The sequence below is a fragment of the Equus quagga genome, chromosome 17, assembly GCF_021613505.1.
Source record: "Equus quagga isolate Etosha38 chromosome 17, UCLA_HA_Equagga_1.0, whole genome shotgun sequence".
Classification (NCBI taxonomy): Eukaryota; Metazoa; Chordata; class Mammalia; order Perissodactyla; family Equidae; genus Equus; species Equus quagga.
In genome coordinates this window covers 40,796,491-40,809,986 of record NC_060283.1, presented here as the reverse complement: position 1 = coordinate 40,809,986, position 13,496 = coordinate 40,796,491, and the positions used below count along the sequence as shown (strand labels likewise).

The 13,496-nt window shown below is 50.6% G+C and overlaps 1 protein-coding gene across 1 annotated transcript; it reads left to right on the top strand.

Moving 5' to 3' along the window:
- The first annotated feature begins 1,044 nt into the window (after positions 1 to 1,044).
- SPATA3 (spermatogenesis associated 3) lies at positions 1,045 to 7,708 on the top strand. Its single transcript, XM_046643335.1, has 3 exons — positions 1,045 to 1,378; positions 5,320 to 5,494; positions 7,603 to 7,708. Exons 1-3 carry the CDS (start codon positions 1,045 to 1,047, stop codon positions 7,706 to 7,708), a joined length of 615 nt encoding a protein of 204 aa, XP_046499291.1.
- The last annotated feature ends 5,788 nt before the right edge of the window (positions 7,709 to 13,496 follow it).

Below are 13,496 nucleotides of genomic sequence, written 5' to 3'. Positions count from 1 at the left end.
GGGTCTGCCCTACATCTTATCCTAGGGCAGGAGTATCACCTCCCAGGCGCATGGGGCTAACAGTCTAATACTCACCCACCTCGTGAGGCAGCGGTGGCGGAAGTGGAGTCTTCTAAGGTGAACATTTTATGTCATAATCCAAGCGTGAAGGTTAAGGTTGTCTTTTACAAATGCTTTTTCCTCTTCCATCCTAAAAGGAAAATCACCTGGTTAACTTTGAGAAAGACGCATAGTCCCCTAATTGACCCGAAGAGTTTGGGGTTGGAGAGGTGGTCTGTTGTTGCCAGTGTAACGAGTCTGAGAAAAAGTATAGCTTTGCAAAGAGCTGTTATATTTTGGGGGGAAGTTCTTTTGTGAAATGCAAGGGTTCTTATCAAAGTGGGGGCCCCCCCCCAGCCCCTTCCCACAGTGGAGGAGGGCAGGCTTTGGGAGAAGGGGGAAGCCACTCTATATAAGATAACCAGATTCGGGGGACAGCTGAGATGGCAGAAGGCTTCTGGGTCTTCCATGGACCCCTAAATCTTCAGTAAAGTTACCTAAAACTCACAGAACACATGGTGAAGCAGTTTCTTGTGGGTTTTTTGGTTTTTGCATGTGGAAACCGGTGACACAGCTGAGTGTCACAACCAGGGTGTCTTAGAGTGAAAGAGATGGCACACAGGGACCCAGGAACACACCAGCGGAGAGGTGCCTGAAGCAGGCGCTCCGGTCGCAGAATCACGGGGGTCCAGGTTGTCACAGGCTCCACGGCCGGGCTTAACCAGGTCCGTGAGGGGCCGGCAGCGGCCCTCTGCCCATCCCAGTAGCTGGGGAGGAGGGAGGAGCAGGCTGGGGTTGGCAGAGACTGTCCCCAGAGCCCCACCATGGGAGCCACCTGGCTTTTGTGACCTCACAGGAGGGGTGTGAGTAACTGTTCTCTGGGGGCCTGGGTCCAGCCAGAGGCCGGAGCCTTCCCCCAGGGCAGGGGCAGACGGCTCCTCCAGGAGGGAGCCGGGAGATCAGGCAGCTCCATGTAGCTCCAGCTTTAGGTAGGGAGGGTCCACCATGAAGAAGGGCAAGAGGAAGAAGACAGAGACCAAGCGTCATGGCTCCACTTCCCACCATACCAGCCACTCCTCTGAATCCAGCCCGCAGCAGCTGAGCTCTGAATCCAGCCCCCGACAGCCCAGCTCTGCAGCCACGCTGCAACAGCCTGCCCCCGGGGCCGCCCCCCAGCAGCAGCAGCCCGTCAGTGCATCTGCTCCGCAGCCCAGCTCTGAATCCACCCCAGCGCAGCCTGCACCCCAGGCTATCCCAGCCCCTGAAGTCAACACCTCGGCTCGGGGCCCAGTGCCTCAGGACACTGACGCAAAAGCATCCTCTCGGTCCAGGAAAACAGGTGGGCTGGCATCTTCTAGCTCAAGCGGTTCCAGCCTTCTTGCTGACGGAGTCCCAGGGCTACCACAGTGGCTGGATCTCATCGGGTAGTGATGCGTGGTTAATGTGTATTCTGGAACTGTGCTTGTGGCGTGGGAGAATTTTGTTTTTACCCAAGAGACCAGGATTCCTGGGTTTTGTCACTCCTCACCATCCTGAGTCTCACTGAAGAAGACAGCCACACATACATATTAACATTTAACTTGGCTCAGTGGTAATACTAGCTCATTAGGAGTCAGAAGTGCCATGTGGCTGCTCCTAAAAAAAAAAAAAAAGGATGCATTAATAGAAGAATGTGGTTTAGGACAAGGGAGGTGATCATACTGCCATAGTCTGTCCTCATCAGGCCATTCTTGTGTGCTGTAAAAGATGCCAAACAATCTAGTCCAAAGAAGATAGTCCAGGTTAATGGGGGATGAGAGGGGTGAGGAGAGGCAATAACCATCTGGTGTATGAAAATTGGTCAAGGGAACTGAAGGATATCTGTCTATCAGTTGGAAGATGTGAATAGGTTTGTTCCATGTTGTACTCAGATGTCTGACTAGGGACCATGGATAGATAAAATACAGGACACCCAGTTAAATTTGAATTTCAGGTAAACAATAAATACTTTGTTAGTATAAGTGTGTCCTGAATATTGCATAGATGTCGTGTATTTTTATTTGCTAAATCTGGCAACCTTACCCATGGAAGACTCTATAGACAGGCAGATTTGTGCTCAACATTAAAAAATTGCCAACAATTAGCTCTGTCTGAAAATGGAATGGCTGTCCAGGAAAAGTGGTCGCATCTCCTCGGGTAGGCAGAGTCTGAATGAGCATTGGGTTGTGTAGAGGAAATTAGAGTGGAAGGCTGGTTAACACTCCTACCAATAATGGTGAGAATAGCTAACCAACATTTATCACCGAGCCTCTGCTGCACCCCCAGCCTCCGACTCAGCCATCTAGGTTGAGCTCATGTAACACTCCTGTGAAGGAGGTACTAGTCTCATCATCTCCATTTTATAGATGGGGAAACTGAGGCTCAAACAAGTCAAACAGCTCCCTCTCAAGCAGGCACTGTAGCGTGAAGAGGGGATCTTCAGTCTATTCTGACTCCAGAATCCTTGCTCTTAACTGCAGCACTGACCTTCCCATCCCGAGAGGTCCGGGGGTCTCCCCAGGAGGAGAACACCCTTCTCTGAGCTTCTCCTGGATCCACCGTGAGCCGGTACCCGCGGCTCTGTGGTCTGGAGCCGGCCACACTCCCCAGGCCACAGCTTATTTCTCTGGGATGGTATGGACATAAAATAAATGAGAGGTGTGAGCCTGAGTGTTAAATCCATGCTATCGCAGTGACAACCATATTTCTGCGGCTAGGAATCAATCTGTTATTAATATACGGCAATGGATTTGAGTGTTTTACTATATATTATGTATATTATGTTTATCAACCACTGAGATAAACATTTCTGGATTATGGCCTTCAGAACTGACATCTAAAGAATGCAAAACTTTCCTTCCCAAATCTTTTAATGAACGCATGCGGCTCCCCCCATGGTGGGGAGCTCTGCTTACTGAGGAAACAAGACAGGAAAACAGTGGTGGCTCATCAATGGTGACCCTACTCTTCTTCTTCCAAAGGACCTTTCTTTCTTTGAGCCAGAATGGGAAGGAATGTTGGAGATAAGGGATGAGGGCCTTTAAATAAAGGACACCGTGTTCTAAAATCCAAACCCTTTTGTATGCAGAAAATATTCTAGCTCAAGAAAATACATGATTTCCACTAGAATGGCTATAATCGAAAAGACGGAGGCTAGCAAGTGTTGGTGAGGCTGTGGAGAAATCGAAACTTCATACACCGCTGGTGGGAATGTCAAATGGTGCAGCTGCCATGGAAGACAGTCTGGCAGCTCCTCAAAGGGTGAAACATGAAAATACCATATGACCCAGCAATTCTACTCCTGAGTATATACCCAAGAGTACTGAAAACATACATCCACACAGAAACTTGTACACAAATGTTCACAGCAGCATTCGTCATCATAGCCAAAAACTAGAAGCATTGGGGGCCAGCCTCATAGCATAGTGGTTAAGTTTGGCACACCCCACTTCAGCGGCCTGGGTTCGTGGGTTTGGATCCTGGGCACAGACCTACACCACTTGTCAGCCATGCTGTGGCAGTGACAAAGTAGAAGAAGATTGGCACAGATGTTAGGGGGAAAAAAGAAAGTGGAAACAACTCAATGTCCATCAACCAATGAATGGATAAACAACATATGATACATCCACCCAAGGAAATACTATTTGGCAATAAAGAGAGATGGCATATGCTACAACATGGGCGAACCGTAAAAACATTAGGCTGAATAAAGGCACTCCCAAAAAAGCCCACATATTGTATGATTCCATTTATGAAATGTCCAGAGTGGGCTAATCTATTTCCAGCAACTGGGAGGAGGGGGAAAGAGGCAGTGACTCCTAAAGGGTATGGAGTTTCTTTTGGGGAGAGATGAAAAGGTTCTGGAACTAGAGAGTGATAATGGTTGCACACCTTTGAGGATATACTAGAAACCGCTGAACACTTTAAAGGGGTGAATGTTATGGTATGGAAATTATATGTCCATTTAAAAACACTTTTTTAATTAAAACAAAAAAGTGTCTTGACTTTAGAATTTCCTCTCTCCCCATTTCAAGAAGAATATTTGTCATGGGTCGGTGTAAGCAGGAAGTGTACTGAGTCTGCCAAGGTTGGTCACTGGCTTCATGGAGCTTTGGTTGAAGAATCTATATATAGCTCTGGGGCCAGGCCTGTAGCCAAGTGGTTAAGTTTGCGCATTCCACTTCTATGGCCTGGGGTTCACTGGTTTGGATCCTGGGCCCAGACCTAGCACCACTCATCAGGCCGTGCTGTGGCAGCATCCCACATAGAAGAACTAGAATGACCTACAACTAGGATATACAACTATGTACTGGGGCTTTGGGGAGAAAAAAAAAAAGACGAAGATTATGGCAACAGACGTTAGCTCAGGGCCAATCTTCCTTACCAAAAACAAAAAAAGCATACTTTAAAAAAATAAAGGAAAAGAATCTAGAGCTGTCTCAAGAAGCCAGGACAGAAGAGGCTGCATGAAGAGCGAATTATCCAGCAAGATGTCCTCTCGTGTAGCAGCAGAGGGCGCCATCTGCGAGTTCTGCTGGGATCCACAGCACAGGAGGGCAGAAATGGGAGATAAGTTTGGGAAAGTATTTCAAGGACTGTAACCTGGAGCAATGGTTGTCTTCTGAATGAATCAGTGAATCCCAGAAAAATGGAACGTGGCAGATCCAGTAGCAGGAATCTCCTTGTCGCCTCTTCGGGCAGACAGTCACCTGCTGCCATCGCTTCCTGAGAATTCCATGGAAAGAGCACCAAATTGAGAGTTAGAAGTCCCGAGTTGTGCCACAAGTAGAAGGACCCACAACTGAAAAAAATATGCAACTATGTACTGGGGGGATTTGGAGAGAAAAAGCAATAAAAAAAAAAGAAGAAGAAGAAGATTGGCAACAGTTGTTAGCTCAGGTGCCCATCTTTAAAAAAAAAATCCTGAGTTGAAGCTGGCTTCTTCAATCTATTTGCTATCAGGGCATATCCTTTATATTCTCTGAGCCTCAGTTTCCTTCTTTTGTAAACTGAGAATAACAATGTTCCACTTCACAGGATTGTTCTGACAAATAAGCTGGATAATGACGTGAAGCCTGGAGAACCGCACAAGCGTGAGCTATGACATCATGATGATTTTTATGACTCTCAGGTAGCACCAGCCTATCAAACAACTAGTTTTGCAGGCAGTTAGTCTTCTCTCCTGTCGACACGCCTCCTCTCCTGTCGACACCTCCTGGGGGCAGATGGGTCCCTCATCTCTCTCTTTTTCTCTTCTCCCAGGGCCTCTGACTCGTGCGGGCCCGCACCCCTTCTGTTCCTGTGCTGCTTGCCCCAGCAGGTCTGCTTGCTGGCGTCGTCTGGGCCTGTGTCACAGCCACATCTTTGATGTCGTCCTGCCTCGGGCCTGGCCCACCATCCCAGGAAGAGAACTCCCAAACCTCCTCACGTTCTACAGGTTCTGGAGCGAGTGGAGGGCTGGACGCTCAGGGCACACGGTTCCCAGGGCCAGGCTCTGCTGGAGACACCGTTAGCAGTTGTGTGTAACTTCCTCTTGGGAATCCTGGGCTGAAAGGAAAGGCTTTCCCTCGGGGAGGCCACCTCCTGGGATTTGGTGCCTGGCCCTTTCTGGCCAGACCCACCCCCCACGGTCCCTACCTGCACAGAGAGGTGCCGGTTTTCTTCCTTATGGGGAATTGCTTCTTCAGGGGCTCCACTTTACTCTTCTCTGTAGGCACCCTCCTTCCTTAGAGCACACTGCCTTCAGAAATTCTGAGTCGCTCAGAAGCTCTGTGTTGAAACGCTCTCTTTGGGCTCCTTCTGGGGCCCATCCTGGAGCTATGCGCTTTAGCTTCTTGACCTGCATGTGAATTTCCCTCAGAATTTAGTGATAAATGTGGTTGTAACTCACATGCCCCCTGGTAATAGCAAGACCTCCACCCCCTTCAGAGGGTCTCAGGCTATTTCTGGCAGTCCCCACCAAGGATGTCCCCAGGCTGGTCTGTCCACGGCAGGGCAGCCCCCCACAGAATCATCCCCACTATCTGTCCTTTTTCTCTTCCACAAAGCCACCAGGAGAAACCTGGTGGCTGCTACTTCCCCTCATAAGAAGACCTCTTTTTGGGGAACTGGAGTGAAGATGTTGCTCCATTTATGCAGGGGGGCAGGGCTAGGGGCTGGGAGCTCTGGACCCCAGAGCAGCTCCGCCTGCACTCGGGGTCTCACAAGGTCCACGGAAGAGGCCTTCCACTTGGGGATCTCAGACCCCTAACCCAGGAGCAGAGCCCACCCATCCCCCAAACCCATCTTGCTCCTCTTCCCAGCCCCTCCCCCACCAAATCTCCTCTCCTGTCCATCCTTGAAAAGCACCATCTCTCAGACAAAGGAAGAGAAACAGATACCCAGGTGTTTTGGGAGAACATACTTAGAGCTAAAAATACTCCACTACCTGGTAAGTCCCATCAAGGAAGGGCCTGCCCGCCACTCACCGTTGCCGACTGTCCTTCCACGCGCTTAGTGTATCCATCCATCTGTACCAAATTGTGCCATGGATTCATATGACTTTAAAACCAGCAAGTGGGAAACCCTACTCTGCCTAGGACGCTGTGAGGGAAACCAGAACAGGGAAATTTACCCTTAAAAAGTGTAGGCTATGTGGTAAGCTAAAACATGTACATTTAGAAACTAAGATGTAAGCCAGAAGGTGATGTTGCTGTAGGGGATGTTCACAGAGCTTCAGACAAGGAGAGTGCTGTCTCCTAAATTGGGGTCCAGGTAAACTTTAGAGTGTCAGTGGTATCCGTGCTGAGTCTGAAAGGATCTTGTGACCCTCCATGGCTTAACACGAAAAGAAAGAACATTCTAGGTGGAGGAGATGGCAAAAGCAAGACTCAGAATTCAGAAAGTCGGGGGGAAGGTGCAGAGATCCAGTGTGGCCAGGGTAAGACCTGTAGTCTTCCTTCTGTTCAAATTTTAGCGCCTGCTTCCATAATTTTACATTTCTCAGTGGAGTGGCATGTTGGCTCTTGGCTTTAAATACAAGTTCACATTAAATAAGAATCCCTACTTTAGTAGAATTTTTGTCAAAATGGATATTACATTTTGTGAAAGCCGCCTCCACAATTGTTAGCATAATCATATCTTTTCCTTGCCTTTGTCGGGGGTTTAATATGTCATTTCTTCAGATTCCTCATCTCCAAAATGGCAGTATGTGATAGACCCTCCTTCACGGGGTTGTGGTGAGGCTTGAGGAAGACACTGAGTGGGAGGTGTTTAGCACAGGGCCTGGCTCACGGTGGCCCTGACCACCTTGGTAACCTGCTCCCTGACTGTCCAGGGGAGCGGGCGTCTCAGGCTGGCCCATTCTCAGATCTCGAGGGGTCTTGTGGGAGAGCTTTATTGGAAGGGGTGGTGGGAGTTGTGTTCCCTTGAGAGAAGGATTGGTAGGGGGAGATGGGTATTCCTGCCATCCTGAGGGGACCCCACAATTTCTGCTTTCCCCTGCCTGTAGATAGGCACTGCAACTCAACTTCTCCCAAGCTCTGGGCTTTCTGCTTTGCTTTATAGGAGACCTACAAGAAAACTCTCCATTCACCGCAATTCACGTGCTCCAAGCCCTCGGGACTGTTGCTGTGGCTCTGGGGGCCCTGGGAGCTGCCTACTACATCACTGAATCCTTGTGAACAACCCCCAGGCCCGCAGCCCGGCAGGTATGTGGCCCCGCTTCATGCCCACTGCCCTTTGCGGAAGCCATCCTCAAGCCCACTGACGTGTCATCTCTGCAGCGCAGGGCAGATGGAGTGTCTGTCCCTTCTCTGAACAGAAGAGGTCTTCCTGGTGGACCAAGCCCCCCAGCCTCTCAGGGAAAGCTTGAGAACTGAGTGACTCCTTCCTGGATGCAGGGTCATCCGGCATGGCTCTCTCGGGCATCACTGGACGCTCTTAGACAATGCCAGACTCATTATTGGGATTGTCAACCCAGAGTTCCCCAAACCCCCACTGACCTGGGAGGTTCCCCTAGTCACGGGTACCAGACAGGAGGCAGTGGGAGCAGTGGCGCCAGAGGTTGCTACTCATCTCAGGACCTTTCCTTGAACTTTCTCTGTGTCCAGAAAGCCCTGGGCCTGGAGTAGGTTGCTTCCCAGGGACTAGCTGAGAGTCTGAATTGGTGGCTAAGTCAACAAGGCTCCCCAGAGGCTGAATCCAGTCTTCACTACATCCCCCAAAGCTGTGTGTGTTGGGGGTGGCAGTTCAAGTGGCCGGTGGGGCTTGTTCTGGGGCCTCAGCATCGCTGACACCGCTTACAAACCCGTGCTTTATGCGGATTTCACGCAGCTCCGATTCTTTCTTCTGCGCTGGGGGTGACCCCTTCTGTCTCCTTAGGGTGGACCCCTTGCCTGCTGCAGGGTTAGGGTGCAGCTTTCTCAGGGCCAAACGAAAACACCCAGGGACAGAACTTCATCCTGACAGGCGGGTCATTCCAGAACAGACTGCCTCTCCACACCGAGCTGTCCTCTAACCGCTCTGGTTTCCCTGGAAGCAGAGGGAGACTGTGCCACCCACCCCGCCCCCATGTTGTGGCCTGAGGCAGGGTCCTTCCCAGGCCCCACAGCCCACACCCGGAGATTCTGATGAGATGGCCTTTCCCCACGTGACCCACTGCTTTTGTTGAATGGCTGTTCTGGAGACTGTGTGGGAACCAGTGTGGGGATGGATGCTCGTTGGCATCCAGGTGCTTGGATGTGTCTTAAGTGACCAGGCCCTACTTCTTCCAGACTTGCCTTTGCCAGAGCCCAGGCTGCTGTGTCATCTCCCCACGTCATTCAGTGGACCCTGCGGGTCTGAGGTCTAATTAAGGCACCACCAGCAGGGGTCAGTGAAGACCTTTCTGGAAGCCCAGAAGTTTTAGTCGCAGTTCCTGGACACTGGTCAGTCTGGTGTCTCCTACCCCAACTCCCCCATCTCCCCACACCCCTGTGAAGATGTAAATGGACAAGCGGGTCAGCCCAGCTGCCACATGTCAGTACCAACCACACCACAATAGACTCTGTGAGACATGGTGGCCAGTGGGGAGTGGACGGCCAAGTCCACCGACAGGCTGAGGCTAGGCTGGGACTTTGAGGTCTGGTTGAGTCTGTGGATCTAGGGTAGCCAAGGCTCCCAGGCACAGGAATGGGGTAATAACCCCGATGGAGACATAAACACTTACCTGACAACGAAGCCAGGAGGCAGAATCCAGATGGGGAGTGTTCATTGAATAAATTATGCACTCATTCCTTAAATATTTCTTGGGCACCTCCCTTGCGCTACAGGAGTAAATCAAGACAGACAAGCGCCCTCCCCCGAGGGAGCCTAGGTTCTAGTGGCCACAGATAGACAACTGGCAAGTCCACAAATAAATGGGATCATTTGATTTGGTGGTAAAAGTGATCAAGGAAATAACGATATAACGTTGATCTGATAAAGAGCAACCAGGCAGGGGGGAGGGGGTATCAGGAGGGGATGCTGCAGGAGACAGGCTGGTCTGCAAAGGCCTCTCTGAACTGAGGCACAGGTGGCAGAAGGAGCCAGACGGTGCAAATCTGGGGGAAGAGTGTTCTATGCAGAGGGAACAGCAAATCCAAAAGCCCTGAGGCAAGAAGGAGCCTAACATGTTTGGAGGCCAGAGAAGCAGCCAATATGGCTAGAGCTGGGGTCATCGGGATGTCACTGGAGGGGAGGGCAAGGTCAGGTCAGGTAGGGCTTTGGGGGTCCCATTGTGTTCTAGTTGCAGTGGGAAGCCACTGGAGCAGGGCAATAGCAAATTCCTACACAGCACTTCCTGTGTGGACGCGCTGTTCTTGGTGCTTCACATAAATGAACTCCTTCATCCCCGCCTCAGGGGAGCATCTCCAACTGCTGGTTTAGATTTCAAAACAATCACAGGAGGCTGAGAATGGGAAGGTGGGGAGGACAACAGGGTAAGGAATGGTTTGCTCTATCTAGGCCGGCAAAGATGGTGCTGGGAACACGTGATGGCAGTGGAGGGGACAGTGAACAGTATACTGTGGGGGTAGAACCAGCAAGGCTTGCTGAGAGATTGGATGAGACAGATGAGAGAAAGGGAAGCCTCATTGCTGGAGGAGCAAGATACACGAAAGCATGGAAATCAAGCGTTCTGTTTTGTTGTTAATATTGGGATGTTAGTCAGACAGAGATGTCAAATAGTCAGGTGGATATATGGAGCTCACAGGACAGGCCAGGTCTTAGCTATAAACATAGAAGTCATTAGCAATAGCTGAGCTTTCAAGCCCTAGGCAGTGGCTGAGATGACTTATGGGGAGAGCATGGATAGAGCAAAGGGCCAGGAACCCAGGCCTGGAAGGTGCCAGTGTTGAGAATTCTGGTAGTGAAGGAAGGTGCATGCAGAGAAGACACCTACTGTGGGTCCACTCTGGGTCTAGGTGAGCACACGGGGTCCCAGGAAATTCCCGGAGGTGATGAGAACAGATAGGCTCAGGTCAACAGGTGGCGTCCACAGGTAGGGAAAGGCCACCCAGAGACAAGTATCTCAGTGGTAAGGGCTGGTGAGCAGGGCTGTGGCCTCTGAACATAAGGATCCAGCTGCTTCCTTTCTGCTTGTTGTTCTGTTTCCGGCTGAGTGTGGACAGACAGATGTGTGCTTCCCCTTCCTGGTGCCAGAACTCATACCCATCTGTAAAGTGAACAGAGGAAGGACCCTGCACCAGCACCCAGGTTCATGGCCTCATCAGCTTTTGACTGGATGGGCAGATCCAGGTGCTTACTGAGCTCCCCCTTCCCAGGCATCCTGCCTTTGCGATCACTGCTCTCAATGCCAACCCTTCCGGGTGCACAGAGTTTTCACTGCTTCCTGAGAAACAGTCTTTAGCTTGACAGCTGAATGAAATTTACCTCCCTCCCATGGTTAAGGTGCTTTGTAAACTGGAAAGTGTTTTACTCTGATTCCTGTCTTTTTAATTCAGTTGTAACATGAAAGAATGAATTGGTAGGTTTCCAAACGCCACAGGCACTTGAAGACTTGATCTGATAAGTGGATTATGAGTTAGACTACCTGGTGCTGCAAATTTCAGAAAACCTAACTCAAAATGGCAATAAGGAGATTATCTCACATGACAACAGAACAGTTGGGAAGTGTCAGGGCTGGTTCACTCAACAGAGTCATCAGAGACCTGGAGAGTTTTCCAGTGTTCAGCTCTGCCATCCTCAGCAGATGGGGGAGGCTAGTTGCCTTCTTGGGTGGATGGCTGGAGGAGCTCCCAGAGTCACACCCTCAGACCCTGACAGCCAGAAGCACAGAAAAGCCCACCTCCTCCTGTGTCTCTTCTTGAGTTAAGAAACTTTTCCCAGAAGCCCCCTCCCCTGGCATACTTGCCCTCTCACTTGGGTGACATGCCCCTGAATTGGGTCTCATGGGCCTTCCGAAGCAAATTAATAGCATAGGGGGGTTAAATTATCATGACTGGATCAGACCTTTCCAGACCTATCCCTACATTCTCCCCCAGGGCTGGGGCTGAGGTTGCTTCGCTTTGCTGGGCAAAGGAGTGGGGGCATCCAAACCAAATGGGGCCCCTGCAAGTAAGGAAGAAATGAGAGTGGACTTGCGGGGAGCAGCCAGTAGCACCCACTACAACGGGCAGGAATGGGTTTAGAAGGGGATATGGTAGCTGTGTGCAGGATGAGCTCCAATACACAGACCTGTAGGCTTGTGAAGTGCTTTAGCCACTGAAAGCCGCCCTGAGGGTGTGTGTGGGTCCGTGTGCGTGCAGGCTGCGGGGGTACACACTGTGGGGGTATGCCAGGTCATCTTGAGTTTCATAGGCTCAGAAATTAGACCCTGTGGAAGGGAAACAGACAGATAGGTGTCCTCAGTTCAGAGAGGGAAGAACCATCTGATGACAATGGCAAAGCCTCCTCTCTGGGAAAAGACGTTTCTAGAATTTTCTTTTCTAAAACGTGGTTTCCCAGCATCCTACCAGCAAATGAGAAGACACTAAAAGGAAAAGGCTGCTTCCCCTCTCCTTTTGGGCACTGAACTGATAAAACTCACCCCCACAGCCTAGCTCTTGGGGAGTGAGGCTCCATCTTAGCTGCCGGGGGCCCTGGAGGAGGGAGAGGAAGCAGAAGATGCCAACACTGACTGAGCCAAGTACAAGCCAGGCACTTTGCATAAACGCACTACAGCCTGAAGGGAAAAGACAGCTTCTGTCTGGCTGTGTTGGGGAGAAAGGAAGAGCAGACATGAGAATAGGAGAAATTTGAATCCTAAATAATTTATTTTTCCACAGGAGGATGTTAGTTGCTGAACCCTCACCCCTGAGGCCATAAAACTGCATAGCCACCAGAATTCGGGGGTCGTGAAGTATTGTCTGAACTAATGACTCCGTCTTCGTTTTTTTTTACAGATCCAGTTTCCATCAAGGATCTCTCTTGTCACCAAAATAGAAAAAAAAAAAAAAAAAAGAATTCTGTTTCTTTAATGTGTTTTACCCAGAGACACAAAAGTTGGACTTGGCAAATGGGTTGGGAGGTAAGTGTGGGGGACCTTGGTGACTTTGTGAGCCCCAGGTCAACCAGGGTGGGAGCCTGCCCTGGTTCCTGTTGGGATCCAAGGTGGGGGCAAAGTTCTCCACACACGCTCGCAGAACAAATTGTTTCAGATTTTCCCACTTTAAAAGCAGGAATTATACAACGTAATTCATTACCTAACATGACTAGTCAACTGCACTTCCATCCGGTGGCGATCCCAGTTAGTGGGAACAAGAGGCACACGCTGGCTCCTTTCCAGGCCTGCACCTTGGAGGACTGAGGCCGTGTGCCCAGGAACACTCTGGCTCTGGGAAATGGCTTCATTTAGCTTCACCTGTGATGGAGGAGGGGCAGGGCGAGGCATGGCTTGCAAGCTTGTGGTCTGTCTCGATGACTTAGCTTCACCCAGCCAGAGCCTCGTAGGTTTTGACATCTAGCTCCTGAGCAGCCAAGATCCTAACACCAAGTGATTCCAGGAAACACCAGTAGAGGAACGAGGTATGAAACAGGGAAGGGAGCACAGTCAGTATGGGTCCAGTGGCCACCCAGGGCAACTGAAGTTTAATCCTGCTGGGACAACTCTGGGAAACAGAATACACATCTCAGAGTAATCCTACTTGAAGGGGGAAAGCTGGGTGTTTAGACACCCAGCCTGTCAGTCATGGGTTAAGGGCTGCTGGGAGGGAGGTGGTTAATTCCCTTGCACTTTTGTCCACTCTAGAGAGAAAGCCCCCAGGCAAAGAAGTGCAGATGGCAGAGCCTGGGAGTCCAGAAGGCACTGACGCAGCAGTAATGGCCAGAGGATACGAGGGGGCGGGTCACAGGGGGGTGAAGACAGCCCTGAACTCACGCAGTAGAGTGCACAGAGCCATGCCCAGGTGACCTGCTGTGCCTGCAAGAGCTGGTCAGGCTAG

Excerpts from the sequence above, each read along its gene's own strand:
- SPATA3 (XM_046643335.1), top strand. The coding sequence starts at position 1,045 with ATGAAGAAGGGCAAGAGGAAGAAGACAGAGACCAAGCGTCATGGCTCC. Across the intron at positions 1,379-5,319 it reads CTCTCGGTCCAGGAAAACAG|GGCCTCTGACTCGTGCGGGC; the intron begins GTGGGCTGGCAT and ends CTCTTCTCCCAG. Across the intron at positions 5,495-7,602 it reads AACCTCCTCACGTTCTACAG|GAGACCTACAAGAAAACTCT; the intron begins GTTCTGGAGCGA and ends TTTGCTTTATAG.